This window comes from Girardinichthys multiradiatus, chromosome 7 (genome assembly GCF_021462225.1).
Source record: "Girardinichthys multiradiatus isolate DD_20200921_A chromosome 7, DD_fGirMul_XY1, whole genome shotgun sequence".
In the NCBI taxonomy this organism is placed as follows: domain Eukaryota; kingdom Metazoa; phylum Chordata; class Actinopteri; order Cyprinodontiformes; family Goodeidae; genus Girardinichthys; species Girardinichthys multiradiatus.
Genome location: NC_061800.1, coordinates 16,735,346 through 16,747,986, shown reverse-complemented (window position 1 = coordinate 16,747,986; position 12,641 = coordinate 16,735,346). Strand labels below are relative to the sequence as shown.

General features: G+C 39.6%; 1 protein-coding gene across 2 annotated transcripts; it reads right to left on the bottom strand.

Annotated features, from left to right (window-relative positions):
* Window positions 1–409: 409 nt before the first annotated feature.
* Window positions 410–9,704, bottom strand: shox (short stature homeobox). Of its 2 annotated transcripts, XM_047369664.1 has the most exons (6): window positions 9,228–9,704; window positions 7,500–7,708; window positions 4,352–4,409; window positions 4,079–4,188; window positions 1,004–1,216; window positions 410–636 (listed from the first exon to the last, which is right to left on the bottom strand). In XM_047369664.1, the coding sequence occupies exons 1-6, from the start codon at window positions 9,472–9,474 to the stop codon at window positions 547–549; spliced, it is 927 nt and encodes a 308-aa protein (XP_047225620.1). In that variant the 5' UTR covers window positions 9,475–9,704; the 3' UTR covers window positions 410–546. The 2 variants fall into 2 exon arrangements, with proteins under 2 accessions (XP_047225620.1, XP_047225621.1); XM_047369665.1 differs by having other exon boundaries at window positions 494–1,216; window positions 4,079–4,167; window positions 9,228–9,702.
* Between the last annotated feature and the right edge of the window lie 2,937 nt (window positions 9,705–12,641).

Genomic DNA, 12,641 nt, shown 5'->3' with positions numbered 1-12,641 from the left:
GCTGTGAGGAGGAATTCAACCCGAGTCTGGCCGTCACAAGTCCAGCATCGCACAAAAATGTCTCTTCCCCTCCCAAAGCAAAGCAAAATCTAGAAAACTGTTTATTTTGTTACAGCACAAGTCCACAAGAACAGAGTTGTTGGGTTGGGATGGAGACCTTTGACTTTGATAGGGTTGCTGAATGGCAGTGTTAAAAACAGCTGTTGAGAAGTTGCGTCAGGTGGGAGATGTGGGACCGGTCTCAGAGTGGTCCATTTAGAGCTCATGCACTCTGCAGCAGCAGCAAACACAGTGGTTGGAGACAAATATGGCCTTTTCTTTTTCTTCTTTAAACTACTGAGCAAGGTGGAAAGGTGAAAGCTATTCCAAAGCGTTGGTGAGGTGATGTGTGGGCCTGCCCCCCCTCCCCACCCCAAAAAAGAAAAAGCTCAACCCCTCTGAATGTCAAAGGGATGGCAGCCAGCGGCAGTGAGTCTCTGCTCTCGACCCTGCCAGTTTGCTTTGTTCTAACGTCCTCTGGTCTGACGGGGGGCCCCGGCCTGGCCCTCAGACAGACATCCACATGTGTTTGTACGGTCCTTGGGATGTGATCTGTGCCTGGAGTGGACTGAGCCACTGGCCCCGCAGAAGTCCTGCCTGTTGGGCGAAAAGTAAAAGGTGATTTCACTGGTATTTAATTACCGTTCTCTACAAGTGGTTTGTTTTGGCAGCTGGTTTTGTGACAATTTTCCCTCCTCCTCCTGCTTTATTTTCTTCCTCCACTGTTCCCTCCCCTCCCACCTTCCTCCTCCTCTCCCACACACACTCCCTCTCCCCCTTCTCTCTCTATGTGTTCCTCTCTTTCATTCTCACTCAGTGTTTTTGTTTAGTTTAGTTTTAGCTGTGAGTGTCACGGCCCAGTTTCACAGGCCCAGTCTTGTGTGAGAGGCGATTATGGGCATCAGGCGAGCAGAGGGGCAGCCTGGTGGGGTCAGAGTCCCAGAGCCTCGGTGTGTTTTCTTGCCTTGAGTCGCAGGTCGGCGATGCTGGAGTTCTTGCTGTTGCTCTTGGCGGCCGCTGCCACTGCCGCCGCCGCAGAAGCCGAGTCGGCTAGGGACGCAATTGGTAATCCGAAGGGAGGGGGCGGGAACATCAGGTAGGGGGCGTGGGCGGCCAGGTGAGGGTGCAGGTGAGGGTGGGAATGGGTAACTCCCTCCAGCTGCAGCTGTGCTTGAACCTGCAGAGGAGCGAAATAGGGAGTTAGTCATCATGTGTGTAAAAGGAGCTGAGGATTTAGGTTTCACATTCTGACACTATTAAGCTCCCCCTCAAAGCTGTTGCTTACGGTGTGTTTTCTAAGAAAATAGCTGAGGGCCACGGTCAACACTTTAGCCCTTTCTTCATGTCAGCTATTCTAAAAGTTAATGAATCATACTTTGCTCTCAGACACCACATCCAATTTAATCGCCAGAAATCAAAGTATTTCCACAACCCAGAACATATCTCTTTAACTCTGAAATATACAGGCTTGTTATGCTGATTATTTATTCGATTGCATAAATAAACAACTTTTGCACTAAAAAGAGATTTGCACATTTGGAGTTATAAATATTTATTCAGACATATTCCTGAGTCAAGCAGAAAAAAAGAACCAGAAACCATAAGGAGCATGGGATATCAGTTTTCACATTCTTGGCAATTATTTTATATAAAGTGGGTGAAAATTAAGCATCAGAGAGAGCTGAGCTGTGTTGCCATTTCTCATGTGTTTCAAGCACCACGGGAAGGAAGGAAGGAAGGAAGAAAGAAAGAAAGAAAGAAAGAAAGAAAGAAAGAAAGAAAGAAAGAAAGAAAAGGGGGTAACTAAAGTACTCCACGCTTTATTCACCAACCAAAGTAGAATTAGCCAACACAAAGGCAAAGGTTTTTACCTAAACTAAATATTTATTTTTCACTTTGCTTCCTTTCAACTTGGCACATAAAACACCAAAAAATTACTCAAGCTAAAGGCAAATGGAAGGGAAAATTAGGCTGAACCGCAAATGCATTCTGCAAAGGCATCCCAAACAGAAGCAGCTGCAGGAAACAAACCCAATAAATATATGGCTTCGGGTACCGCACACTAGAGATGGGAAATTCAAATCAATGATAAAAATGTAATTTATTGTGATAATGATAAACTTTGATGATGTTTGAAAAACCTCAAAACATGACATTATGGTGAGGATTGTTACTTTTGCTGTTGTTTCCATGATTGTATCAATAAATATCCTTATACTTGGAAATATGACTGATTATAATTAGTATTAGTGTTTTTAGTGGTGAAACTGCCCTGCTTAATGTAACTGTTCCAATAACTGTACCAAAGTAAGCTACAGTTACTATACAGTTATACCCCTGGCAGATTTAGGTTTTAAGTAATCTTTTAAATTAAGTAATCTTTTAATTTGACCAACATGTCTCTTTTTACTGTAAGTGTTGGTAACATTTTGGAGCGGCCCTGCCAGAGGACCAAACTTGGATCTGATAGAGAATCTGTGCAAATAACTGAAGATGAGGGTGATGATTTGATTTATCCGGAAATGCTGCTTTTTTTGAAAAGAAAATGTAAATACAAACAGACAAATAGTTGTTTTAAAAATTGATACTGCTTTTACATTATTTTGGTATCTTTTGAGAGATGCCTGCATCATTTTCAATCAGAAGCAAACCTTTTGGCTAAATGAAAATGCTTTGGATCTAAATCAGCTAGGGACATGAACTATTTTGGGCTTAACTAAATTTAGCACTAGTTCAGTTTTAAGAGCAGTATTTATATTTGTGAGGCTCTGACTATGCTGTATGCTGATTTTTAAAAATCTATGTTGCCTATCCCTCCTGTGCCCTGACTTCTAACTAAAATGCTGCAACAGTCATTGACAACTATAAAAAAAAAAAAAAAAACAGTTTTCAGTCTGTGTGTGTCTTTTACGAAATATATTATTAATATTGCACATTTGTGGGAAAGTTTGATACATAAAACACACAAACAGTTGAGTAACTTTTAGAGAGCAAGGGCATGGGGACTTTGCGGAACAACCTTATACCTTTACCCTTGCAAACCTCCAGCCATTCACTGCATCTGTGAATGCCCACGTCCGGTTTCAGCCTCATACAGCGTGCCTCTCTCAGTATGCAGGCCTCCAAGCCTCCGCCCCTGCCAGCGCAGCTCAACGCCAATATCCATCAGAGCCCACTCCATTCCCCCCGCTTTCATCATCCCCTTTTATGTGCTCACGCCTGCCGCACTGTTAGCTTAATTAGGCTGCTGCTTTTCACGAGGGTCAAGCAGACAACACAGCACTCCACATGCAGAACCAAGACAGCGCCAGATCAGATGAGTGTCCACTACTTCTCCTCTTTCTCCACAATTTCACGGTATTAACACAAAAGTTAAAACAGCAATGTATAACTTGACATAAACACTTTTATTATACAGCGGCAAAAATAATATATCAATTGTTACAGATGTAATGTAACATATTTTGTCTTATTTGGAACCACAGAGTTACGCAAATATTTTTAAATAAATTCCCTCTAAATTTAGCAATAGTTTTCAAGTAATCATGCTAACTGCACCAAAGTATTGTACCGTTTTGCTTTTTTGCTCTTCACAAAGGAACACAAGTGTAACAAGTTGATATTAGCCTAGTAATTACTCTATACTGCCCAGCCATGTTTTTTACAACCAGAAATAATTTTCAAATAGCCCAGTTTTTTTTTCTTGTAATCCTAGCAAATGTATAGGAGCCTTCTTTCAGCCATCTGACCAGCAGTATGCAGCAACAGGTGTGTGAGTGTGGGGGGGAGGGTACTGTGTTATTCCCCACAGAGTTGGAGAAGACCCATGCCTAATTCCTTTTTTGTAATATTAACACACATAAACGCCACGCAAACTATAACTTCTATGCTTTTTTAAATAGAAATCTCTTCACATTCAGACCTGCTTCGCAAATAGCAAAGTAATCAGAAGTATTCCTTGTTTTTATTTAATTCACCCACAGCTTGCACGTCCTGAATGATTTATGATTCAGATTTTAATCTTGAAAACACTGCCTACCTGTTGAAAGGGCATTCGCAGGGCGCCCATATTGACATAAGGTGCCACTCTGCAGGCATCTAGGTGACTGCCGCTGCCCAGAATCACACCTGGGGAGAAGGGAAAGATGTCTGTCAGACAGCCAGACAGTTGTTGTTATATGAGATGAGGAGGTCACAGATATTTGCACATGAATATAAAAGAATCTTAAACATACGTTATTTAAAAATATTTTCAATATAAGAATAATACATGGAGTTGAAATAGTTGATAGGTGTTGGAGGGGATATTTACCTTTGTGCATTTGGTTTTCTTGTTTTCGACATTTCGCTCTTCTGTTCTGGAACCAAACCTGCATTTACAGAGGTGAAAATAATGCATTAAAACTGCCAAGAAAATAAATAGAAGCAGAAAAAACCCACAACATTTATTTTTTAAATGTTATATTTAGATTATTAAAATCACCAAAAGTAATAAATGAATAGGAGGGCTTACAGTACACCTTTTAAATGTAGCAAATGATCAGGTGTGTCTTCTTAATATAAATATAAAAAATTTGAATTCTGAAAGCAAAATTAAAGCCAAACTTAATGAAGTTAAGATTCTCTATAATAGCTAATTACATGAACAAAAATAAAGATTATAGGGTCGCAGTCCAACATGCCACAATCATACATCAGGACAATAATGCAAAAACAAAACACTGTGATGACGTGTTGTTCAACTCGTTACCCATCTCCCCAGTTCGCAGCCTGCCTTTTAAAGCTGCGGGCTTAATGCGAGCCTGTATTGTTAATCGCCATCAACTTAATTTGCCTCGTTGAATAACATTATCTCCCTTCCCCGTCGACCCCAGCAATGATTATCATTTGCAGATGCGAAATTAGTGGCTCGGTCGCGGACTTAACAGAGAGAGGGCGCATGCAGCAGACTGGTGATGACTCAGAGTCAGGGCGCCACCAGCCCGTTTCCAGCTGCGCAACGGAGCCGCGTCCATGGTTGTTGCTGCAGCAACAGGGGGGCCAATGGATAAACGTTGTCATTAGTGACGATGAGGAGAGGCGGGGGGGGGGGGGGGGGGGGGGGGGGGGGGGTACTCTGTCGCCCTAAAACACATCATGAAATATTTTCTGGGCCATTTTTAAATAAATTATATTATTTTATTTTATTTTATTTTATTTTTTATATTATATTTGCGTATTTTTATTTAGAGTGTGTGAGTGTGTGTGTCTGTGTATGTGTGATTAGCTCTTCAGCGATACAAACCTGTTTATTTGTATCCCAGGTGATTTTTGCATCCACGCAACAGCCATCCCTCAGATAAATCAAGGCTAATATTAAGACGGGCCCCGGATCAATTCCAATTACGCGCCAGTATGTTAAGCAAAGTGAACTACACTGGTTCAGACAGTTATTTCTTCATTAAGGACCACTCAATGATGCGCTTCACAAATACCCTAATCTCATTTCCGTTTGGATTCTTCCTTACAGACAGTGAATAATGACATTTAATTTAGCAGCGCGCCAGAAAACCCAGAGATATTAGTCCTAACCGAATTACTGCCTGCTCCTCACCGAGCTCTCATAACTTTCAATTAGATTCATTGACAGCTGCTCGGAGCGCAGGTTCACAGCCTATACAACGACCCTGCTGCACAAAACTGCAGAAAAACATGTCAGGGTGCAGTAAAAATAAAAAAAAGAGCAAGAAAAATGGCTTTCTGAGACTTTTCCTGTGAGAAGTCTGGGCGCTTAGAATGCATCTGATCTGAGAGGGGGAAAAAACACCAAGACTACTTTGACTTTGCGAATCGCACGCACGCCGTAAATTATTTTAATGAACACACTTTATTAGCTGGGATTGCAGTTTCACCCCCGCATCGCGCTGTCAACTGCAGTCCGACAGTGTTCAGCTCCAAAATGGTGCAGTCGCTGCGCTCATAAAGCTCTATGATGGGGCTTATTCATCCGATTAGATAGATCAGAACAGCAGCAGAGTTGCTTTCACAATTGAGTTATTTCTAATCTGTTTTTATGGGGACACTACATCAAAGCCGGTGGCAGATATTGCAAGGAAAATGAGGAGGGATACGAGTTGACATAAGAGCGCGTCCCTTGAAGCGGCCATTCAGGCTCTTCATTCATTTTAATCATTGTTGGGGAGTTTTTTTTTCTCCTTTTTTTCTTCTATTCCCTCCAACAATGCAGGCCCACCGCTGTGAGTTCACTATAGGTTCTTACATCTTGGATGATTTATAGCAAATCACGCTGTTTTGGAAAACTTGACTGCAATCAACGCAACACCTATTGGGGTATATTAATAATTCTAATTATTGTAGCCAATCACAGAGAACACAAGCTAAAAATGCATGTTTGAATATTTCCAAACTGTTTCATTTTCTGTCCGAATGGGAATTTGTCTGAAGGTGTGCAGAAAATCTTATAACCAACACACTGTGCAGATTTTTTCCATTATATTTACAGCAAACTTTGTAACATTAGTTTGCAATAATAAATTAAAGTATGGATGTTATAAATATCTATTCTTTAATTAATATAGTATTCAATGTTTTAAGAAACACGCAGAGACCTACTGCTTTTCTTTATCATGTACAGTAAAAGGGCCGCATCTTTTTCAAAGATTAAGCCATTTTCATGGAATAGACGTAAAAAAAGACATCTACGTTGCCTTCCGTCTCAGCAACGTGAAACCGTTGTTAAAAATGAAGGGTGAAAATACGTCGATATGCTGATATAAAAAAAATTTTTTGAAATTAGCTCAGTTTAAACCCCTTATTTAGACTAAATTTAAACCGACCGTTTGGGCTAAACATTGTAGAGGCTAAATAAAGAACTTGCCAATCTTAAACAGCCTTAATAAAAGGCGTCAATAGACGTTAAATGCTTGGAGGATGCTATTTCGGAGAGTGTAAGATTAATTCTTAATTCTTTATTATTCGTAGTAGTATTGTTGTTGTTTTTTTGTTTATTTGTTGGTGTTTTGTTTTTCGGGGGGCGGGGCGGGCGGGGGGGGGGGGTGTCATTATAAGGTTTAAAAACAGGATTAGCCTGAGGAAAAACTTTTTAAAAAAACGAGGTTTTGACAAAATAATAATAGGAAAAGAATTTGCTACATTCATTTCAAATATATATTTTTTTTTACATTTTTCTCCTGTGTTATTAGCAAATAAACTCCAAAACTCGAGCTGAGGTTTTGCTTTTAACGCCAACCGTATGCATACCTCTATGGCAGTTGCACGATTTTGATTAGATGGTTGATATAACGCACAAAACTCCACTGTACAATTACTAGGAGCTAGTAACAAAGATTGCCTGATGGTGTGTACCACTACTGTGGAGGCAGCAGTCTGCAGAAAACCTCCCCATATAAGAATTTTATATTGATTGGTTTTTTTTTTGTGTGTGTGTGATGATTCCTTACCTGCACTCTGGCCTCAGACAGTCCCAGTCTCTGACTCAACTCCTCTCTCATGAACGCGTCCGGGTAGTGCGTCTCATCAAAGAGCCGCTCCAACTCGTTGAGCTGCTCCAGGGTAAAGTTAGTGCGACTCCGCCGCTGCTTCAGTTTGCCCTGCGCGTCCTCGTCCTCGGACTTCACGTCCTCTTTTTTCTCTTTGCACTCGTATATCCCTGTTGGAAAGGGTTAGGTGATTGGAGAAAAGAGAAAAAAAAAAACTGAGTGGGTTTAACACAAAACACACATACTCGCTTGCATTAAAACCCACACAGACTTCCACATTCAGCCAAGACAATGGGGGAAAGACTGGGGCCTTATGGGCCTGGCAGTTTAACACCATGCAGCACAAAAAACAGGAGCCAGCCTGATCCTTGAGGGATGGGGCCTGTGGCTGCATTTCCAACCTCCATAAGTCAGTGTCTAATGTCAGCGACATGCATGTAAATCAGTCTCATGTTCATGTGAGCCTTGTAAGAGAGCGAGTTAAAAATACAGAGTTACATTAAGACAACAGAAAGAAGACTAAACACACACCTCTGTAAAATCAGGTTAATTCATATTATAAACAAACAAAAAAAGAATAATTTTGACATTCTCGCCACCACCCGGAAAAGCTGCCACAGTTTGGGCTTTCTTCTTTTACAGTGAAGTCACTGCTGCTACTATTATTAGTAAGGCAGATGTCAGCTGTTTAAAACTGATCTGCTCAGTCGCAGTTTTTGCTGGTTGTAGTTTCCTGACGTGAAACTGTTTCGTCGCTGATTGATTTGTATAAATGTGTAATAAGTCAATGCCTCTTCCTTGATCTCGGATGGCAAAGAGGTGCAGAGGAACTGCAGAAAGCTGACCCTGAAACAAGTCAAAACTGTCTATAAAATGTTTGGAGCCAATGCACACTGTCTGGCTGCTGAGTTAAAGAAGGCCTGTAATGCTGCTTAAGCTACTGCTTTATACACATTATAAAATATTCGACCGCTTTTCTAAATGCTAAAAAAGATTTTTTTAATTTTTGCATAATAAAAAAACTATGTGATAATTATTTAGTTGTGATTTCGGTAGGTGCAGAAAAATGAATAAAAGCGCATGAATGGATTACCTATAATACAGGCAATAAAATTTGAAAGGCAGCTCAATACCATAATAAAATTGCAGTGGAAGTTTTAGATGTTGCATTACAGGATGTAGTGTGACCGAGACGATTGCCTGCAATTTATATTTCAGTAGAGTAAAAAAAGTACCTCACATATTATTGCATAAAAAAATCCAGTTTCATTATTATTATCATTATTTTTATTTATGTATTTATTTTTAAAGGCTTAACTTTTGAAATAGCAATTTATACGATATGTTTATATGCATTATCGAATAGTTGATACATCCTATAAAACAAGACAATTTAAGAAATAAATTATTATTCTTTTTTTAATAAAATGGATGTCTGAAAACATGAAATAGTTAAAGCGCTGTTCAAACGAAGGGCCCGCCTCCTGTTATGTGGAATATCCGAATAAGGGGTTCCTTAAACTAAACGCGTTCACGTCCATATCTAAAGCGTTTTTTACGCTTTGACTTTGAGTGTTTTCCCTCCCGACGCAGAACCAGCTGACCTGTAGATATTTTTGCCAACATAAAGGATTTTTCTTTTCTTTTTCTTTTTTTGAGCAAGAACAAACTATATTAAAAAAGGCTCACCTTCTGTCGCCCTGGAAACATTAAAGTCCTTCAGTTTCTCCTTCTCCAGCTCCACGTGGTCCTTGTAGAGGTGCACGGGGCAGTGGTTGGTGTCCGTAATGTCCTGCAGGTTGGTCTCCGGGCTGCCCAGCTCCCGCGCCCGCGTTAAGCCGCTCTCCAAAACTTCCCTGTACGTGATGCTCTCTTTGCTGCTCTCCTTGCTCTTCTGATCGAAAGACTTCGACACGAATGCCGTAAGTTCTTCCATGGTTGCTCGCCTCTGTCGCTCAGTAGTGGTCCTCTTGTTGTTGTTTTTTTTTTCTTGCTTTTTCAGGGGGTGAAATATCCACCGTGAAAACGCTAAGTGTTCTTTTTGCACAGCCGCTGCTGCTGCTGCTGACGGCTCTGCGCTCTTTTTCTGTGGAGGCTGACAGCGGCGACAGGATAGAAGGGGTGGAGAGGAGGTGAGATCACTCCTGCTGTTGTGGCTGTGTATTTGAGTGCTACACTATTTATACACGGCCACCTCAGCCCAGCCCCCCCACCACCACCAACACCCACTCTTCCCTCCGATCTCTGTGTCTTGGGCAATTACAGGCCGCCTCTACTTTGCAGAATTCAACTTTCAGCAGCTTTTTTTTACCCCCCCTTCCTTCCTTCTTCTTCTCTCACAAATCAATGATGGGACTGATGGAGGCGGTTAATTGAATTATGGGGTCATTAAAATGCTCACGGTGCCTCACTCCTGCAGGAGGGTGTGTTATGGCTGTTGTGTCGAATTAATTCAGAGAAAATTTAATTAACGTGATTGTGAGATACAAACGCAGCGAATTGTGGAGTTTCCGCTTGATTTTGTTGAGGTGATTAATTATATTTATTTTTATAAAAGCCATCAACATCCTCCAATCGGCTGAAGAGACTTAATGAAAGTGGAGACAAAAAGAATAACAAACATAAGTAGGAAATGAAATATCACAGCATTGGCATTTTTAAAGATGTCAACAGATGTCAGAACATTTCTTTTACGCTACGTCTTACAATAAAATAATGTCAACAATGACAAAAATGTATGTGAAATATATTTTTTAGTCTTAAAAAAAACAATCACAACAATTACATGGCATTAGAACAATGTCGTAATTATTGTTTATCTGTTGTAATTTCATATCTCTTTTCAGCATGTCCCTTTAATCCTTTGTGGTAACAAATGTGGGGGAAAAGAATTAACACCAACAGTGAAAAAGAAAATCCCTCTATTTTCCAGGATTTTCATTGGAATGATGGAGCTCATAATGGTCTTAACGCTATCTGCGTGGTCCATCAGTCCAACACAAAAGGCCGGGTAGAGGAGCGCGCTCCCCAGGGTCTGTCGCCCTGAGCGGCCCGCCGCGGTGAAACCTTCATATCTCAGCTCTCTAATGACTCGGTGTGATGTCTCTCCATTTATTAGCGAGGCCCGCTTGTACATCAGTGAGAGGCTGACGCACAAGTCGAACTCACTCTTTCTCCCTCGCTCCCCTGTGCCATGAACTGCGCCTTTTGTCGTTAATAGACCTAAATCCTCGTTAATACGCAAATCTGCGCTCGCCGGTCGTGTGCCGCGACATCATTCCCCACAATAGAAGTGGCGCTCACAAGAGGCGTTTGAACAGAAATGATCCACAAATAGGGATTAAAACAAAATACATGAAGTAAAAGGTAGATCCTTGTTTTTCTTTGTTCCTAACTCATTATATATTGCTTTACCGATAAATTGCGAGCGAGATTTCCCGCCAATGTTTTGAAAAGAGACGCAGGTATTTTTGTTTGTTTGTTTGTTTCTTCTAATACTTTTCAAAGTGCACTGATAAAACCAGCTGTTAGAATTTAACCAATAAAACTGGTGTAACAATTTACAAAGGGCAGACACAGTTTAGGAACTTTTTTGCTTTTTCCATGACTACACAAAGCATAGTACTTTAAATACATACTTTTTATGGTGCTTCCTTTGATCATGTACTTTACTAAACTAAAATCAATCAATATTATCCATAAATGGCTAAGAGTTTGGAATGTGGCCTCAGAAATATGAAGTACATATATGTCTCAACCTTATGGTATTTGAAGCATACATATTTAACGTTGTAAAGCCAAGTAGCATACATCACAAATATAGCAATTCATTAAAATTATTTAGAAATGTCAATGGTACAAAGTGCTTAATTTTTAAATGATTATCTGTATTGTTCGTCTGTAATTGGCAATTAGTCATAATTTCAGTTAGGAAATATAGTTTAATCAGAAAGTAGAAAAAAAAATTATATACTCGCAAAATAAAAAAACTGCAAAAAAACAAATGTTTGCAGTACATAAAGTAGATTTCAACAACAAAGATTTCAGCAGAATTTTTTGCATGTACAGTTGGTACATTGTGTCTTAATTGTACCCAGCTGGCCACATGATTTGACAGTAACTATGCATTAATATGAGATATACTTCCCTCAAAATGTCCAAATTCAGAGGCTGCTAATGAGCAAATATGTAGGCTATCTTGTTTCTACTTTACATTTTATTCAGGGATATTTAATCAATATTTGTGAGTTGACATAATGTAAATTCAACGGCTAAAAGAAACTTAAAACAATTAGTCAAGTTCCAATCATTTTTGTAAACTTCATATTCAACCCTATATGGTCAGTGACATCTAATTAGCAAGACCATGCTGCCCCCCAAGGCGAAAAGAAAATTAAAAAAGGAACTGGTTTGTCATTGAGAATAAAATGCCAGTGAAATTCAATTTTTAAATATACTCTGACAAGGTAACATAATTTGTTTTTTCCTGATGATTAAAATATGCTGTTGATTAGAAGCGACTACCCCAGGGTTAAGAAGCTTAGCTTGCTAGCAAGTTGCACTTTCTAGCATTAGCATTGTCGCTATATTAGCTTAGTTTGGATACAAACTTATTTCTTGCTCCAACACAGAAATGTTTTCCTTTTTAACCTCTTTCAGTTTTTTCTAAGTTGAAATATAAATTTATGATGCAACCGAAAGTATATCAGCCTTATTGTTCTCAGCTACACATCTCATAAAACAAACAAGAATAGCTAGTGGTTGCCTGGACCATAGCTTTCTGGTAAATTCCAATAAATATAATTAGTTAGGAATTTTTTTTTTTTTTTAGCAAAACAAAGTAGCTAATGTTGTTAGAATGTGCCCACTATTTCACAGTGCACGTACAAACTAGTATGCCTGACTAAAATTATAATAATTTTAACTCCTATACTTTAATATTGAAAATTAGATTTTGCAGTGCACTGATTTAACTAACTGTTAACATTTAAGCAGTAGCATCAGTGTAACAATTTGCATATATTATATTTTGCTAAAAGACACTTAAATAAATTACTTAAATTAATTTGAAAAAACCGCCTCAGGATTATGAAGCTCTGCTTA

Bases quoted from the DNA above. Each gene is read 5' to 3' on its own strand.
- shox (XM_047369664.1), bottom strand. From the start codon at position 9,474: ATGGAAGAACTTACGGCATTCGTGTCGAAGTCTTTCGATCAGAAGAGC. The intron at 1,217-4,078 runs GTAGGCAGTGTT...GCTCCTCTGCAG, and splicing joins TGCGAATGCCCTTTCAACAG to GTTCAAGCACAGCTGCAGCT. The intron at 637-1,003 runs GCAAGAAAACAC...TTCGCCCAACAG, and splicing joins TCGCCGACCTGCGACTCAAG to GCAGGACTTCTGCGGGGCCA.